This window comes from Astyanax mexicanus, chromosome 22 (assembly GCF_023375975.1).
Source record: "Astyanax mexicanus isolate ESR-SI-001 chromosome 22, AstMex3_surface, whole genome shotgun sequence".
In the NCBI taxonomy this organism is placed as follows: Eukaryota; Metazoa; Chordata; class Actinopteri; order Characiformes; family Acestrorhamphidae; genus Astyanax; species Astyanax mexicanus.
The window spans coordinates 1,428,617-1,448,247 of NC_064429.1; the positions used below are offsets into that span (position 1 = coordinate 1,428,617).

Here is a 19,631-nt window from a genome sequence, read left to right on the forward strand (position 1 = left end):
TACACTTGAAAAGTGAATATGTGTCTTATAAAAAAATATATATATATATATATACATATACATATACATATATAAACACCCTGAGTGGTAAGACTGGTTTCTGTGTATAAGATCATGACTTTTTAATGCTCTAAAAATAAAACAGATTTAAGGAAATTCTGTTAATCTTTGCCTCTCGTCTTAACCTTCTTACTAAGTGCTCTCACAATCCTCCTCTACAGAGCATATTACTCTACTAATCCCTCGTACTCTGGCATGTTCACTCCTTCCTCTCTCTCTTTCTTTTCCCCCTTTCTCTCTCTCTCTCTCTCTCTCTGTCACTCTCTCTCTCCCCTCCCATCTCTCAGTGCACCAGTGCTGCGGCAGACAGGATGACATCATCACCGAGGAGGTACACTGCAGTGTGTGTGTGTGTGTGGTGAGAGTGTGTGTATCTGTGTAAGTGTGAGCGCTGTGGTCTGTGTGTGTCTGAGGGCATGCCTGTGTGAAATGTGCATAGAGTTTATACCTGCGTAGATAGATAGATAAATAGATGGATAGATAGATAGATAGATAGATAGATAGATAGATAGATAGATAGATAGATAGATAGATAGATAGATAGATAGATAGATAGATAGATAGATAGATAGATAGATAGATAAAAGAACATAAGGTTCTTAAACACGTTCTGTTATATCTAAATGGAAAGCACATAAGACACATAAGACACATAAGACACATATCTGTTCCTGTTTGTGAAAATAGCATGGATCCATATACATCTATTCGGACTGAATGAATTAATACTGGAACTCCAGCACTCTTGCCCTGGTCTCAGTGTATCAGTACTGTAGACAGTCTCTGGGGTTCTCTTGCATGAACCTGGAGTGCATCTATGTATTTTGTACTAACTGCAATAAAAATGAATTCTCAGCCCCTCCCTCTCCTGCAGGCCTGTCTCCGAGTCCACTCTTCCCCACTCATTTCCATCTCCTCTCTCACTGGGTGGAGCTCTGCAGAGCAGACCTGTCTACTTAAATCCACTATACCGTTTGCAACATGTACGCAAGACCCTGCAAATGTGCAACAACAAAGAGCAAGCAGCGCGCTTACTAGAAGATCTGCGAGGAAACTAGTCTCGATATTTAATCTTTAGCCTTTAGACCATTTTTAGAGTGTCTGTAGTGTCTGGGAAGGCTGCAGCACCACCCTGCAGATGCTGCTATCTTATTTGTGTGTGGCGGCAGATTGCTTACATCTCTCAGCTAGTCAGTTTAGTTACAGACAAGCTAATACAAAAACTGTATTTAAAGTTTTTTTTATTTATATAAAGAGTCCTCAGTAAGAAACAATGCATCACTTAAAATTACATTTAACATAATCTTGAAAGAAATCTTACAAACTGTCTGTCCGAATATAAGTACATAATAAATGAACCATTAATACCCTAATAATAATTATCTTAATAATAGTAATTAGTAGTAGTATATTTTTAGCTCTATTCCATAAATCACTTCACACTTGAGGACTGTTTTTGGTTGAAGCTTACAAATATGTGTAACTTTATACAACAAACATTTACATTTTAATTCATTTTTTAAGGTTTATGTTCTGATTTTACCAAAGTGTTATCTCAAGTGTTTTATGTGTGTAGTTTTAACCCTCCTGTTATGTTCATTTGTCAGGAACAGCAATGGTGTTCCTTACCTCTAACATCTAATGGTTCAATTAGGATAATTCACTTGTTTTTTATTTTAAAAAAAACAAGTTCAGTTGTTTCACTACTTTATTACATATAAAACTCAATAGTTTTAGATAACATGGAAACATAACAGAAATTTTGTTTTAGTTTTTGCAGGGGGTGGTTGCACATATGTGAGTTAAACCATTTTCATATTATATGTGGATTACAGTAATTAAAGCAAGCAGAAGAAGTTTCATACTGAAAAAAATACTTGTAACTATTTTTTTTACTTTAAAAGGGCTCAATGTGGTTTGTGACATAACAGGAGGGTAAAACTAGGGTTTTAAAAACACATTTTTGTTTAAGATAAATAAATCCTTCGCATGTGTAAGAATATTAAATGATTGTCCAAAAAAAAAAAATGAATGATGGAATAATTCAGTTTATTTAAGGGAGAATATATGATCAGAATTTCTACAGGCCTTGCTAACTGACCTGGATCAATTTAGTCTCCTTATACTCTTTACCCTTATCATGGTGAGAATCATTCTGCATTTATAAAGGAGCTTCAGAGCTTCAGTCTCTTTCCACAGCAACCCAGAAGCATTTAAAGCACAAATATGCTAACCTGTGTAATGTGTGCTGTTCACAGGCCACAGACAGCTACACTTCTTTTGTGCTTATTTAGTATACACTGCACTTAACAAAAGCCCATTTACCTCACTTCACTTAATTAAAAAACTGTCTTTGTAAAAGTGTAATTATAAAGGAAACGCTATATTCCATAACCTAAATCAAATATAATCGTATAATAATCAAAGTAAAACAGAATTTCTCTAAAATGACAACTTAGCATAGTGTATAGTATGTATTTGGAAGTTTGCACAGTATCGTACATAGGAAAACACCCAGAGATTAAATTCAATTATGAATGAATGTTTCTTTTCCTATATTAGATTATTCTTTTTTTTGATTCTCTAAAGCATTGTTGTAAATATAACATTCTGAACGTTAAAAATGCCTTCAAATGACGTGTTCTAGGCAGATTAAAGGTAAATATGTCAATATCCTATAACAATAAAAAAAAGTGATGTGAATGCACAGCGGTGCACATGTTGAATTGAAGATGTTATAGTTGTAAAATCTGTTGTAATAAGTTGTAACAGCTGTATGTTTGGCCTGAGCTGTTAGTTGTCTGCCAGATGAACTAATGCTTATTAAACATAAACCAAACAAGTTGTAACTTAGTTCAAACGGAAAAAAGGAAACATTCTACTCACTCCCCAAGTAACCATCTTGGACGGCATGCCTGTTCACCTGCCTCCTGCACCTCTCGATTTCTGGCTCTTGGCTTCTTTCTTACACCGTTGCTGTGATACACTGACTATTTGGGTGCAGGAGACTGGGTACTGGGCTGATGGTCCCCCCAGTACACACACACACACACACACACACACACACACACACACACACTTGAGTAAGCAGCACTTGTAAGGGGGTAGGTGGGTGGGGCTGAGGGTGATGAGGCCAAGGAGTTTATCTCCAGTGGAATGCTGTGGGTATCAACACAAACACATTTTTCGCCCAAATTGTGATAACGGCTAGCGTCGCCTTCTTTCCATTCTCATCTCGATCCTTTTCTTGCTCTCTCACTCTTTCTCACTGTCTCTCCTCCTTTTTTCTCTCGCTCTGGAGCCTATTCCCTAGTGTCTCCCAAAATCTCCACAGCCCTTCTATATGCATTCTGACAAGCAAAGGACCTGCTTTGAATGCCGTGGAGAAAGTGTCTGTGGGAAAAAAGAGAAAGTAGTTTGTGTGTGTGTGTGTGCTCTTTCTGAGGGTTCTGCACGCTTTCAGTCTGCACTGGGACTTACAGTGACAAAGCTCACAGCGGGGAGGGTTTTGGAGGGGGCTTCAGTCATACCAAGCCTGATGACAATGGCCCAGACGAGGATAGGGAGGGAGGGTGTGTTTCAGCAGTGTGTGTGTGTGTGTGTGAGGGGGGGGGCCCAGCCTCTTTTAATAAAAGCTCCAGCACTCCCCGCCTGAAAAGGCCCCTCACTCTCTCCTCTCCAGGCCAACGCTGGGAAAAGCACATCCCTGCCAAAGGCATGTGCCCAAATAAACGTGCTTTAGATGAGAGGAGAAGGAACGCAGTGGAGGAGTGCGGATCAGTCAGGCCGGATTGTGGGAAGAATGAAAGTGTATCCATGAAGAAATCAAACAGAGAGAGACATTTCAGGCGGCGAGCGTCAGAAGCAGTCATGATGAATGAAGGTCATGGAATGACAGTAAAAAGTCTTTGGGAATGGCCATTGCTTTTAACTGTGGAGACACAGCCAATCATAAACCACCTCAACCGGAATCTTGCATTTCCCTTTGGATATGTTTTAATATTGATAGAAATCATCTTCAATCATTTTTTAGTGTATAACTGACAATCTGCCTTTCAAATTTGACACATTTTAGTCTTTTTTAAATAAATACAGTAGGTATAAGTGCAATGCTTTGTGTGAATACTTAAATAATAAACATGTGCTATATTTCGGCCACTTAACACCCTTTATTTATTAGTCAGAAACAGAGCTGTGAGTTTCCTCCCCAGTCTGAAACACTGTGGATGTGCACATTCTTTACCAGCAGAAAAGTGTAGCTGATGCTCTTTCTGAAACATGCCAAGCCTCATTCTGCTACATGCTTTTGAGACTCCAGACATGCTGCATTACCGCCCAATGTTTTGGTCCAAAGTGCCAAAAGGGGGCGGAGGTGTAATGTGCCACTATTCTGGTGAAGAATGTAGGCTAAGAGACAAAAACACACAACAGCTAGTAAGCTAGCCTGCATGTGTTTTTTAAATCACTTGTACAAAGCTCGAGAAGAGTTCAAAAATGAATACATAAATGTCATGACAATCATGACTTTCCTAATTATTTAAATCAGTTCAGAGTCAAAACGCACCACAAATTTGATTAAATATATCTTACCAAGCTACATCTTAATACAAAGCCATTGACTTTACCATTAACAGTATTTTTTTCTCACGTTAACACTGAACTAACAGAAGTGTTCCTGTCAGAATTTTGATTGGATATCTGACGGTTAATTATTTCAATTTTCTGTCACAGAGGTTTAAAAACACTCCAGAAATGCAACCGGTTCTAGTCAATCATGAGTTGGTGGTGGATCAGTGATACAGGGATACTGATAGCAGGGAGTCTAAATTCCAGCTGTGTTTAATGGTGAATGTGGTTGTCTTTGTCCTTGATCACAACAGGAGTTCAAGGAATCCTTGGTCTTGAAACCTGACCTTGGTTTTTCTTCATTGGAACACTAATTTAATAAGTCACGATTTGTATATATGTTTCTTTGATCAAGCATGTATAAGTTTGCCAGTTCAAAAATAAATCCTATTACCATCACATTCATTTTCATTATGGATGTATTTAAACCTCTAAACTCTAAGCTGCAGATTTCTTGTGAATAAGTAACACTGCATTGCCTTTAAATTTTCCAACACCATTAATTCACACCAGCGCTCAACACTTCTGTGTGTACAGAACTGTTCATCCGATTTGTAATATTGGTAACAGTGGTATGGTTGTCCTTTATAAATCATTGGATGTTCGATCAGCAATTTTAGTTATATAAATATATGATATAGTTATATATATAATATATCATATAGCAGATGAACACAGTGGTTTTTGAGAAGTTTAAAGGATTTTACAGAAAGTGTGCAGTAATTCTTTAAACTAAATTAAGCAGGTGCATAAATTTGGGCACCCTAACAAAAAAAAAATACATCAATATTTAGTACATCCTCCTTTTGCAGAAATAACAACCTCTAAACGCTTCCTACAGCTTCCAATGAGAGTCAGGCTTCTGGGTGAAGGTATTTTGGATCATTCTTCCTTACAGAACATTTTCAGTTCAGTCAGGTTTGATGGTTTCTGTTCATCTGCTATATTACATATTTAACTGAAATTGCTGATCCAAACAACCAATGATTTATAAAGGAAAATCAGGGGTGCCCAAATATTGTTATACCACTGTAATGACATTATGATAATCACATATCAATAAGTAATAAGTTCATATGCTTGAATGCATTATCTATTATTCTATACATCTTAACAAATATGAGTAATACAAATAAGAATATGTGAAAATACATGAATTATACAATAATTATTTTTTGGTTATCAGGTCTCATGAATATGGTAAGTCCTAGCCTCTTCAATTACTGTCTGACAATAAAGACAGTCCAGCTGTAACAGGGAGGAGAAATCAGAACTGGTATAACATTCAGTATATTTATTAATAGATTAACAAATAAAACACTGATGTATTGACCCTTAGGTCTTCCTCAGCGAGCTCACAGTGTGCCAGAATGAAACCAACATGTTTTATCTGTGAGTCTAGTAATTATACTGGATACTTTACAATTTTCACCTTACAGTAATCCCCAAATCTTCAGCCCCTAAATCTGTTCGGTAATAATTATAAATACAGTGTATCACAAAGGTGAGTCCCCCCCCCCCCCCTTACATTTCTGCAGATATTAAAATATATATTTTCATGGGACAACATTGATAAAATGACACTTTGACAGAATGAAATATCTTCTCTCAAAATAACTCAATATACAGCCTTGTCTAAACAACCGGCAACAAAAGTGAGACTACACCCCTTAGTGAAAGTTCTTGAAGTGTCAATATTTTGTGTGGCCACCATTATTTTCCATCACTGCCTTAACTCTCCTGGGCATGGAGTTTACCAGAGCTTCTCAGGTTCCACTGGAATGCTTTTCCACTCCTCCATGACGACATGAGACTTTGCGCTCCTTCAACTTCCAGTTTCCAGAGGGAGGGGTTCATGCTCTGCTTCAGTATTTCACAGTACATATTGGAGTTCATGTCTCCCTCAATGAAATTTAACTCCTCAACACCTGCTGCACTCATGCAGACCCAGATCATGGCATTACCATCACCGTGCTTGACTGTAGGCATGACACACTTATCTTTGTACTCCTCACCTTATGGGCCCCACACATGCTAGAGACCATCTGAACCAAACAAATGTATCTTTGTCTCATCAGACAATAGGACATGGTTACAGTAATCCAAGTCCTTTGTCTTCAGCAAACTGTTATATTGTGTACAGACTTTAGAAGAGGCCTCCTTCTGGGATGATAGTAATGCAGACCCATTTGATGTAGTGTGTGGCGTATGGTCTGTAGCAATTCTGACAGCACTCCTACACCTATCTTTTAAAGACGTGAGGCTGAGCACATGCACGCCGCTTCTTTGGACGACAAACGCGAGGTCTGTTCTGAGTGAACCCTGCTCTTTTAAAACGCTGGATAATCTTGGGCACTGTGCTGCAGCTCAGTTTCTGGGTGTTGCCAATCTTCTTGTAGCCTTGGTCATCTTTATGTAGCGCAATTCCTCTTTTAAGATCTTTAGAGAGTCCTTTGCCATGAGGTGCCATGTTGGAACGTTCAGTGAGCAGTATGAGAGAGTGTGAGAGCTGTACATGACACTTTGGAGGGAAAATGACAAGCAGTGCTCAATTTGGACCTTTAGGGGTGTAGTTTCTAAGGGGTGTAGTCTCACTTTTGTTGCCAGGGGTTTGGACACTAATGGCTGTATACTGAGTTATTCTGAGGAAAGACACGGTTATATAAGATGCAAATAGACTAGTTTTCAATGTGTCAAAGTGTCATTAAGTCAGTGTTTTCCCATAAAAAAATATACTTGCAGAAATGTGAGGGGTGTACTCACTTTTGTGACACATTGTATATGTGCAAAATGTTATTACGTAACTATAAATTTACTTTGATATTTGAGATCAGAAAGGTTCATCTTCCTACAAATATAATAATATTGCTAAAGACAATATTGAAGACTAGCTATTAGCCATTCCCAGTGATTGAATAAATATTGTCTGTAAAGCACAGTACAGAGTATTTCATATATCCACTGTACTGAAGTATGGATTCACAGTGCAGGGTAGTATGGAGTATGCAGTACAGTTGTAGTATCTGCAGTATCTACAGCACACTGTTGTCCACTGCATGATTCTCAGCCTTTAAAAACAAGAGCTTACTTATCATGCAGCAGATAACTGGTATTTTAGAGCGCCTCCTGGTGGCTGTTCTGTGTAGTGCAGTATATGCAGCAGTACAGCAGTGGTGTGGGCCAGCCACGTGAGGTCTGCTGCAACAGTGACACCCGCCATCACCCCTCCTTCCCTCTAATCAAATTCCAGCCATAGGGAAGTTTCTGGCAAATAAGCAACCATAGAGACGGTCTGGGGTGTTATTCTCCCTCTACACTCTTATCTTTATGCAAATGGCCTTGGATGAAAGGGAAGAGAGCAAATGTGCTAATCTGATATATCTGTTTTCTCACTTACTACAGACCCTTTTGCTGTAATGACCTGCTGCAACTAGGATGCACAGTCAGGCACCAGCTTCTCACAGCACTCTGTCAAATAACAGAATCTTAACCTATTCCTCATGACCATACAGCGTCCAGTTTCTGGGGCTTTTGGTCGTAGATGTGTATGGAGACCCTCAGTGCTTAGTAAATTATTTTAAGCACACCTGATTAAACTAATAAAGCTCTTGAGACAACAGCTGATTTGGTTTTTTTATGAGGGAATTAATTGTAAGACAGTGGAAGTCATTAAAAGTGAAATTTAATGGATTTAATGCACCATCATTCTTAATCACCCTAAATAACTTTATTTATGTCTCAGTGATTGGATTAGGTTCCTTTTAAATGACTGGTAAAACTGCACATAAAGTTCCAGTGGAGCAGTGGTGGCTCAGTGGTTAGAGCATCAGGCTGTAGGTTTGATACCCAGGCCTGGAATGGTCCTGCTACTGCTGCTTTCTTTGAGCAAGGAGCTGCAGTGATGGCTGTCCACTACTCCACTGTCAGGTCTTGTCTTTGTCTAGAGCAAATATAGATTCCTTAATCTGTTCATTTCAGGGTGGATTTATACAGCTTCTGGGAAGCACAACAGGCAACAGACTTCTCATGGTGACACCCATAAGGAAATGCAAATAATGTGTTTATAATTTTCTCCATTATCTCTTATATAGGGTTTATTAGGTTTGCTAGATTTGGTAAAGGAGTAAAAATGCAATATAATATTTTAGTGCTTTAGGTTTTAAAAATGTATCAGTATTTTAATATGTGATAATGCTAACAAAATGTAATGGGTATTTAGCCCGCTTTTACAGAGATATGTAGATTATCATAAAGCATTTCTGTTTTCTTCTGTCATTCTTCTTCTCTGCCTTTCTGATATTTTTCTTGTCCTGCCACTTCTGGGCTTAACAAGAACTGTCCCTGTGCTCTTCCATTTCCTTACTATGTTCCTCACAGTGGAAACTGACAGGTTAAATCTCTGAGACAACTTTTTGTATCCTTCCCCTGAACAACTATGTTGAACAATCTTTGTTTTTAGATCATTTGAGAGTTGTTTTGATGAGCCCATGATGCCGCTCTTCAGAGGAGATTCAAATAGGAGAACAACTTGTCCACCTTAAATACCTTTTCTCATGATTGGATACACCTGGCTATGAAGTTCAAAGCTCAATGAGGTTACCAAACCAATGTTGTGCTTCAGTAAGTCAGTAAAAAGTAGTTAGGAGTATTCAAATCAATAAAATGATAAGGGTGCCCATACTTTTGCACCGGTCAAATTTTGGTTTAATGCATATTGCACATTTTCTGTTAGTACAATAAACCTCATTTCAATCCTGAAATATTACTGTGTCCATCAGTTATTAGATATATCAAACTGAAATATTTAGACCTAAAAATGATTAAGATTAATAGGGGTGCACAAACTTTTTCATATGACTGTATTATACGGAACAATATTAACAAAACACTGCAATGAGAACTAGACATGCTAATCTAACTGCCCTTCTGATTTACAGTCTCAGTTTCCCAGATGGGGATTAATCCTATTCATAATCTACATTTTCCTTTCAATGGAAAATGCTGCGTAGTCTTAAATGCTGCGTAGACTAAGCTTAATCCCTATTTGGGAAACAGCCCCAATGTTTGCTATTGAGAATCAAGAGAGATTAATTTTGTAAATTTGTGAAAGGTCACACTGTTATTTTATACAGGTTGTTGTTTTTTATCATGTAATTAAACTTTATGTTAGCATGGCAGCAAATTCACTGAGTCATTTCCAAATGTAATTTTCCAGTTGAATTAGCTGCTACAGCATAGTTCATCTTGGCTAAAGCATTTAAAACTCTGCAACACACAACCCAGTAACACTCTGAATACTGCCTGCGCCACAGTTTATCATTTAGTTAAATGGGGGTTTGGTATGCTGAATAATACTAATGGCTGTCAGATTAATATGGCACAGCTTTAACGTTACTGTGAAAAGTTTATAGTGTAAAAGATTACCTGCTGATCCATCTGAAGCATAAAGATAAATATGACACTACATGCTCAGTAATCAGTAAGAGTCCACTTATCTCAGTGATTTGGGATTGGGATAATTGGGACATTTTGGTTTGGTCTATCCTTTCTTAGAAATGCAGTAACTCAGTGATGTTTTTAGGCTGTCTTGTCTCTTTTGAGATTTATCCACAGATTGTCGGTTAAAGACAGTAAGGGCCTTGATAAATCCTTCAGCTTGCCTCTCTCTTTGTAGACCACTGTGGATTAAGATCATTACCCTGCTGTAGTGGACATCAATACCTTCATCTTCATTTTTTTTACTGATGGTCTGATGTAGGCTTCAGGAATTGTTGACAACCAGTGAAAGGTTTAACATCTCATTAATGCAGGTATTAAACCGTTTAAAAGATGTTGTTTCCATTATATGCATTTATCATAAGATTCTTCCTACTTTCTCTAAACATATTGTGGTGTGTCTCTTAACGAATTCTTACAAAAGTCAAATTTATCTTCACTGTTCCCTTTAACTGGCCCTTTTAATATTACAAATTGCAGAAACAGCTACCTTAAAAAACTCCTTATAGCCTTCTTCTGATTTGTCTGAATCAAATATTTTCATTTTGAGAGTGCTATGCAGTTGTTACCTTTACTAACAATGACTAAAAATTGTTGACCTAACAAGCTATTTAAATTGTGAAAGTTAGTGGCCTCTGATTAGTCCAGCAGACTAACACAGACTAGCTATGATGTGAGAATTGTTGTTTACCATCCTGGGTCATGCTGTTTGGTATCAGCAACCGGAGTCTGAGAGAGCACAATTGGCCTTGCTGTCTTTGGGTGGGCAGACTGAGCTGTTTCCAACATCACTTCTTTTGTAATGTTAGTCGGCAGTTTAAAGAGGTGGAGGTCTGACTTCACATGTACACAGAGAAGATATATGCTAATTAACAGCTCCCTAGTGCATTCCAAAACCATTACTAGTGATAGAGAGATTAGGGGGAATAAGATTAAATACAAATTAAATACAAATTCAATACAAGTTGTTGCACTTTTATATTCATCTTCTACCTTCTTAATTACACTATACACTGTATACACATATTTTGCTCATGTAGATATTAAGGCTCTTTTTAATACATAGCGCCTTTTTCAGAGCTATTGTTTGGCTCTGCAAATGTCCCTTGCAGTAAACAATTGATTTCAATTGAAAAAGGCAAACTGTACATAATTTTATTACACCGCCTGAATAATTCTTATTAAAATGCACAGAGATATGGAACAGCTGAACTGTATTCCCTGAAGGGATGAAGAAGTATCACATATCTTTGGGATGAGCTGGAGTGTACTGACCATCCAATATCAGAAAGTGATCCCACTAATGCTCCTGTGGCTGAATACAGTCAAATCCTCACAGCTCACACTCCAACATTTAACTGAAATCCTCCCCAGAGGAGCAGAGGCTGTAACTGCAGCAGAGAGAACCACACATGCTTCACACCCTCAGTAAACATCACTACTGTGGTGGAAATATTCTTCATTTGTCATGTTCTTCTATATTCTCCTGAAGGCCGGTGGTGAGGTGGGGGTGGATGCGTGCTGTTCTTCAGTTGTTAAAAGGGTGGGGGAGGGTGGGGGGTTGCCGTTGTTCACCGACGTGTGTTTCAGAACTTTCGAATTGGAAACACTCTGGCTGAAACTCGCTGAGGTGCGTGTGTCACATGCTCAAAGCGTGAGACTTGAGAACACTGTTCAAACAAATGATGTTGCAGCAATGTTACCAGAACGTTTACAAATAATAAATTAAATACAAATAAATAAATAAATAAATGATTTTAAAACTATCCAGGAAACTTGACAGATTGAACATTGTAAGAATGATAAATAGAAAGTTCAGGAAACGCTCTACTGGCCAAAAAGTGTTAGCTAGGCCTGACAAGATTTTAATGAGGCTTCTGTTGTGGGGGCGTGGCCAACCACTGCAGCTTTCACATTCTAAGTGGCAGCAATGGAGGCAAGCAATCAATAATTGCAATCTTCAAAACAATTAAATTATTATTCTTTAAATGTACAATAAACTCTTTAGATTTATTTCAACCACAATACTTTGATTTTTAAATTAAAATCTATTTAATGTTAAACTATGAAACACCTGGAGTCTCCTGCTGGGATCAGGTTTGTAAACTGGTATAAACATGTTCTGTTTAATCATTTTGTGCAACAATCTTCCCTACATATTTAATTCATAAAAACACGTTTGCCTTATTTTTCTACATGAAAGCCTGTGGAGCTCACTATGCACCAGACGTCTGTAGAGTATAAAACTAGTTATATGATAATAAGATAGACAGTGTCTATATATGTAAAACTGCTGAGAACTGAAGTTTCTAGTTGTAAGCAGAGCTCTATCTGCACAGCCTTATATCATCCACCTGCACAGAGTGAAGAGTCAGTAGTGGAGGGGAAGTATCTGAGGCTGCTGTATTAATGCAGTAATAACACATTTGGATGATACATTATTAACAGCACTCATTATTTAACACTGTGACACATTGACCTTCTTTCATTCTTTGAAACATTTGTGCAGAAGCTTCTCACACTTCATAGGTTGATATGCTGGAATCCAAATTTAATCTAACTTTAAAATGTATTGGGTTTGATGCCTTTTTTTGACACCGTACTCTGACAAAAAATCATTTAAAAAATGTGTAAAACGTATCATCACTGCTTTCTCAAATAGCTTTAGGGCTCTTTGCTAATTTCATATGATCCTCATGATATGAATGTAATTTTATTTTGAACTTGCACTTCAAAATTCAGCTATTTGTATTTATATTATTATGTAATATATTATATCTATATTATTTATAATTATTCAACATATTAATTCCCACTCACACTTACTGAAAAAGATATATATAAGATATAAGACTGATAAAGATAAGATACACCCGGAAGAACCGCGATATTTCGGTGCGCGTGCTAACAGAGAAACGAACGCTCTGCCGCTGTACACGGTGACAGTATATATTAACTGGACCAAGCCATCCCGCTTGTTTCAACGGAGCCAGGTGAGGCCAATCGTGTCACTTCCTGGTCGGCTTCTCGTGGGGCGTTAACTGGGAAAGTGAGAGATTGCGCAGGCGCCAGCATGACGCGAATCTTCCGCGTGCCGTTCAAACAACCGAACTGTTTATAGGAGCTGCACAGAAATATTCACTCCACAGTGAGAAAACTTTTATTGAATGAACAGCAGATATAGACTAGAATTACTGATAACCAATATTAGTCCATGGATTTACTGAAGAATAGTCATAGTTTGTCTGTATAACAAGCATTTAGAAACTCTGTAATGATAATAATAAATGTGTAATATAAACTATAGTTCTATCTATACATTATAATTCTCATGGCCTATCTTACTTCTATTTACTACTATCTTACTATCTACAATGTATTATCACTGTTAGTATTATATTTGCATAATAGGAGGTTACTTTGACCCTGTTCGACAGCAATCGGCTCTGTACCTTTAAATTATAACGAGCAACTTCTCCAAACATTACAGCACGGTATTTTGGGGCGTATTTTTCACGTCATTGTTACCATAGTTGTATAAAAACGTTATTTTCTAAAGCAATGAACAGATTATTAATCTTTTGGATCAAATGACAGAAAATCTGTTCTTTGTAAAAAAAGAACATGGGCCGAGTCATAATTGAAAACGGCTTGGAAATACATTTATTATTGGTTCAAAAACACCCCGAAATGAATGGAAGTGAATGGACAGCTTCGCTCAAATGGTCTTCTCATCCGTCAGCAGCACGTTTTGGAAGGGAAAAGCTGGGGGCCTGAATGCAGCCCCGCAGTCAAGCAACTCGGCCACATGGCCATGGGGAGGGGCTGCTGAGCGCGTGCTGCTGAAGTCACGTGAAGATCCTCACTCTCAGCACAGAGTTAGAGTAGCATCCCTAGTAGTTAGTCATATTTAGTAGCTAACAATAAATATGTCTCCTTTTTTATATTTTATATACATTGTCTAAAATACCAAAAAATAGTTTCCACCTGGATTTAAGTTAGCTAATGATGTGTGGTTGATGCTGCAGTTGGTCTGCAGGTCTAGGTTCAGCAACAGTATGTGCTGAAAGAATGAGGTCAGCTGACTACCTGAATATACTGAATATAGACCAGATTATTCCATCAATGGATTTTTTCTTCCCAGATACGGGCATAATCCAAGATAACAATATCAGGATTGATGGTGCTGGAATAGTGAAAGAGTTCAGGGAGCATGAGATCATCATTTTCACACATGGATTCCAGATCTTAACCTCATTGAGAATCTTTGGGATGTTCTGGATGGAGAAGAGCTGCTTTGTGCAGTGGTCAGACTCTACCATCATCAATGCTGCTGCAAGATCTTGGTGAAAAATGAATGCAACACTGGACTGAAATAAATCTTGTGACATTGCAGAAGCTTATTGAAAGAATGCCACAGTAAATGTGAGCTGCAATCAAAGCTAAAGGCGCTCCAACCAAATACTAGATTGTGTGACCTTTTTTTTTGAGGCAACTTTTTTGGGGGGCAGGCAGTGTATTAAATAAATGCCCAAGGGAATATAGTCCTTATCGATAAGACTACACACTGATGGTGAGTTAGTGGTGGGGAACACACCCAATAGGTTTATTAAGTTTTCTTACTTTTATGTTTTTAGGGCAATCAGTTTCCCAAATTCTAATAGGATATACAAGCACAGGATTAGGGCCAGATTTAGCACTGGCTCTGGTACAGATCTTGAGCTGGCCCAGACATAATGAGGGTTTTTTATTTGGACCAGTTTGAATAAGTTTTAGTGCAGATCAGTGGATCAGTTCCAGTATTGGGCTGTTGTGCAAAAAGACTGATATGGGGACAGCCTTCTTGGATTCTAAACTCAGGGTTGGTGAGGCTTTCCCAGCTTTCCCTTGAGGAAATCTGAGCTGTAGGAGCGTTTAAAGAACAAACCAATCTCAAACAGAAAGCAGCAAAAGTCTACATTCTACTTGTAGAAGAAGAAGAGAAAGATTGTAAAGAGAGCAGAGCAGATTATGGACATACTTTCATTTCCTCAGGCAGAGACCTACACCTACTCCACTGCTCCTCACTCTGTACCTGATGAGGGATTCTGCCTCAACCCAATGCACCCAAATGACTAAATAGAAGAGTCTTTTCAAACTCTCCATGTCCTGATTGACTCAAAACAAAGAACACGATGAGGGACCCGGCTGAGTGCACTGGGACAGGCCTAAATTAAAGATAAAACACTTTAGTGAGAGGATATTTTATTTCTTATGTCTAGATCAAAAATATGATAGACCAAATTTTTATTTTATCCCATTTTCTCCCCAATTTACAAGGCCTCTGATATGTGTGAAGTCAGACTCCTCCTTTTTTTGAACTGCTACTGATGCTGCATTGCCGAGTAGCATCACAGCATGCTCGAGGAAAGCGCAGCGACTCGGTTCTGATACATCAGCTCACAGACGCCTTGTGCTGATTAATATCACCCTTTGGAGAGATGAGGGGAGAGAGACTACCCAACTACCCACCCAGAGAGAGCAAGGCCAATTGTGCTCTCTCAGGGCTCTGGCAGCTGATGGCAAGCTACATGAATGGGATTCTAACCAGCGATCTCCTGATCATAGTGGCAGTGCTTTAGTCCGCTGGACCACTTGAGCCTAAATTTAATCAACCAAGACAAGATGTTCAGGTTTCAAAATGTGTTCCTTTAGCTGGAGTGTAATTTCTATTGTACTGCTTTAAAAAAGTGTTACCTTTGTATTTTTTTAAACATGAATTTACAAAAAAAAACTGTAATATTAAATAAAAACAGATTTATAAAAAGTCAAGTCATGCCAATAAAAGCAAATTCTGTTTTTTGTAATAAGCTTCCTGAGAGTTAATATCAACTCATTTGGAGTGGATATGTGTGACCATTGAATACACTCTATAACAGAGTAAAGTAACTCTTTTCTGGGCCTTTTAACTCAGGAGTTTAGGAGTTAAATCTGAACTGTTGTGGGAGTTAAAATACTTACCCCATCTAGAGTAAAATACAGCTCTCAGCTGGAGTGCATTTTACCATAAACTCCTTCACAGTGTTAACAATTATTGCAAAAAATATAAACATTGTAAGATTTTAAAACCTGGAATATTTAGGAGTGAAAATGACAACAAAAAAGCAAACAACAATTATATTAAATATAATGAAACATGGAAGGAGCCCTGGTGGACAAGACTTCACACTGATGGTGAGCTGGGATTGGGGGTCACGCCCATTAGAGAGTTCAGTCACGCTCTGCAACACCTTGGAATAAACTCTGAAATAAACTCTACACAACTTGTAGTTTAACTCAAGTTGAATTTAACACTTTCACACATTTTTGTTAAACTTCAGATTTCTAAACTCCAGAAATTTGCTGTGTAGATCTGCTACTTTATATATATATGTAACCACTTATTGTACATTATATATTTTTATTCATTTGACGTTACTTACAGAATTGTCTTTGGTAAATTCCTGCTTTAAAGTCAAATACTGTCCATGTAAACATCAGGGAGTACACATTTTCTATACGACAACCAGTTTAACATATTTACACAATGTCTCAGTCTTCACACAGCTGCTTTAAAGTTTAATATATCTAATATATATGTGGTTTCTGCTGCAGCACCATGCTGTTGTCTACACAGTCAAATCCCTCAGTGATAAACAGTCCACAGAGTTGGTGTTATTATTCCGAGTTAAAATTCAACTCTGTCTAACAGGCTCCACATCTTGAATCTGCCTTACTCTCAGCATGCTCTGCAGTTAGCATTGTTCTTTCTTTGGGGATATTATGTATGTGTGTGTCTTATATGTGTTTGTAAGTAAATGGGATTTAGTTGTGGTGGTTTCCTTGATGGTATTGGATTGGATGGTAAATAAGTGTCTTATGGTGTTATTTTCTGCTTTTTTGACCGTTTTTGATAGTCTCTCTTGTTCTAAACAAAGCTGATAAAGGATAAAAGGCAATTTATTCTGTGGTATAGCTCACATTTTATTATGTTTTATAGATACTCTGGTATATAGTTTCGGGTGAAGTTTAGAAAATATACAAAAGTAAATTCAAACGACCTAAAAAGACTTGCTTTACACTGTGGGGTAAAAAGTGTTAACACTGATAAGAGTTACACAGAGTTAATATATGACTCCATATGGTGTTGTTAAAATTGTTGGACCATATGTTTTCTAAGACAGGGTTTAATTCAGCTCTTTAAGAGTTAATTTAATGGTCTACCTTTTATTGTGAACTGTATCTCTACATTTACATTTACAATGGCTGTGAGGCAGGTGTGTGAGGAATTTAGCAGGCATTCAGTTTTGCAGTGTGAAGATCAAACAACAAAATGCATCATTCCGTCAGTCTGCAATAAACAGAATTGTTCTGAGTGTTTTGAAATAGGGCATAGTGCACTGTAACTTAACAACTCTGATTTCCAGCATTCAATGATAATGATGCTTATTAATGAGTCTGCACTGTGCCCCCTGTGTTTAATATATAACAGTATATAATGGTAAAGTAGTGTTAGATCTCTTTGGGGTACTATATTTCTTTACAGTCAATGGATGATCTCTGAACTGCAAATGAATACAAAGAATAAGGTCATTTTTAAAACAGTAGCATCAGGTATAAGCATCAGGTAACTTTCTGTAATTTAGTTTTTTTTTTATCAATGCCTTGTATGTCTTGTTCCAAACATTACAAATATTTTTGATTTAGTAAATTCCTCAGCATTTCATTTCTAACCACTCAGAATGATTTTGTTTGTATCTTGCCCATTTAATTATGCCAGGAAGAAATCAGTGCATTTTCTGTTAACCTCGCAGCATCAGTGTAAAAGTAAAGAAGCAAACTTTATACAGCAAACATTCCTCGGCTGATCGACTACACAGAAACAGAGTGTAGTCTGAGTTTCTGTGTTAAACTATATATTCATACCTGTTTCATAAAGTCCCACTAAATTCTTAGATTATTTAGCTGATTAGAAGATCCTCATAGGAAGATTCCACACTTACCAGAGCTGTTCACTGACAGAACACAACAAATTCACTCACAGGAGAAAGACTAAAGATCAACACCAGAACACAACAGACACACACACACACACAGTATGGAATGAAAACCCACAAACACAACTAAACACCAAGGTGGAACATCTAAATCAACTGAACCCCACACACTCAGATTCAGCTCACTCTAAGCACAAACACAACATGGATGAATATGGTGAGTGGATGAACAACAACACACATCAGTGCATGCAGTGATGTTTAGAATCAAATGTACTCGCACAAAACAGTATGAGTGAGCGGTACATTACAATGTGTCAGCGTAATCAGAGAAGAGTAGATTTTAATTATGAAGAACCCACAGGAAAAATAGGAATTGCTCTATAGATTCTTAATGTTCTTTATGTTATGCTAGTTAAGTCATCCCTTTAGTGTTAAAGTAAGGAATCTAAAGGTTATGTTTAATATTTTGCCCGTGGACTCTTTTTTTAAATGCTGTGTGAGTACACTTCTCTTAAAATCCAAAATAAAAACACACTCACGTCACGAAAACCAAAACTGAAACCGTAACAAAATCAGACAACTGAGTTTGTTTCCGAAAAATACCACCAAGTGAAACTGACGAGAAAATGACACGAAAATTAAAGTGTCTGGCTTAAAAACCACGACCACATCTACGGTTAGTAAGATCAGCCAGCCCGCTAGCACAACAGCAACACTGAACTGTTAAAGAAAACCACGGCTACATACAGAACTGTACAAAAAAAGCAACAGAAAAGGTGCAGATGAAAAAAAACAAAATAAAAAATCCACTAACAACCACAAAAAGCGTATCTAGAGACAGATACACAATGGGCATAGATATATGTGTATATAGAGAAATATACAGAGAAAAAGGAGAAAAATAGATGTACGTGTTGCAGATATTTACTGTTTCATCAAAGTGCCACACTCCCTGGCCATCCGGCAGCTCAGAGCTCACACTATTGTCCTGATCGATTAGCCAGCGGTGAACGGCATGGGCCTAAAAAGGACACACGACATAAAAACAGGAGGGCCGTTAAGTCTTAAAAGGTTAGAGGGACAAAAGAGAGGGAAAGAAGGGAGAAGGCCTGTCTGAATGATTCAAATTTAGTATTCCAGCTTACTTCCTACTTTAGAGATCAGGTCTGTGAGAAAGGCTGGCACAACAGTCATTTCTGATACTGCTGAACATGTTTCCTATACTAAAACAGTACTGTGCATTAATGTCTGGCTGTAAGAGGTGATCTAATGAAGAACTGACCCATCCATGCTCCACACATTAATTTATTTTCACATTTTAGTTTATTAGTAATTAGTAATATAATGGTAATCGTATATAACACTCTCAACCCGCAATTCTCATATCAGCCAGTAGCACCTCTAGGTTTCCTGTTGCTACCCATTCTACCT

The 19,631-nt window shown here is 37.7% G+C and overlaps 1 protein-coding gene across 5 annotated transcripts in view; it reads right to left on the reverse strand.

Annotated features, from left to right (window-relative positions):
• Positions 1–19,631, reverse strand: part of ank1a (ankyrin 1, erythrocytic a) — a 145,700-nt gene that overhangs the window by 64,979 nt on the left and 61,090 nt on the right. For 2 of the 5 annotated variants that reach the window (XM_049470732.1, XM_049470733.1), the window contains exon 2: positions 19,129–19,221. The exons of 2 other annotated variants lie outside the window; for them this stretch is intronic. In XM_049470732.1, the coding sequence (XP_049326689.1) occupies positions 19,129–19,221 (93 nt within the window). Of the gene's footprint in view, positions 1–2,946; positions 3,109–19,128; positions 19,222–19,631 lie in introns of those variants that run through there. One more of the 5 variants, XM_007236176.4, reaches the window with a different exon arrangement.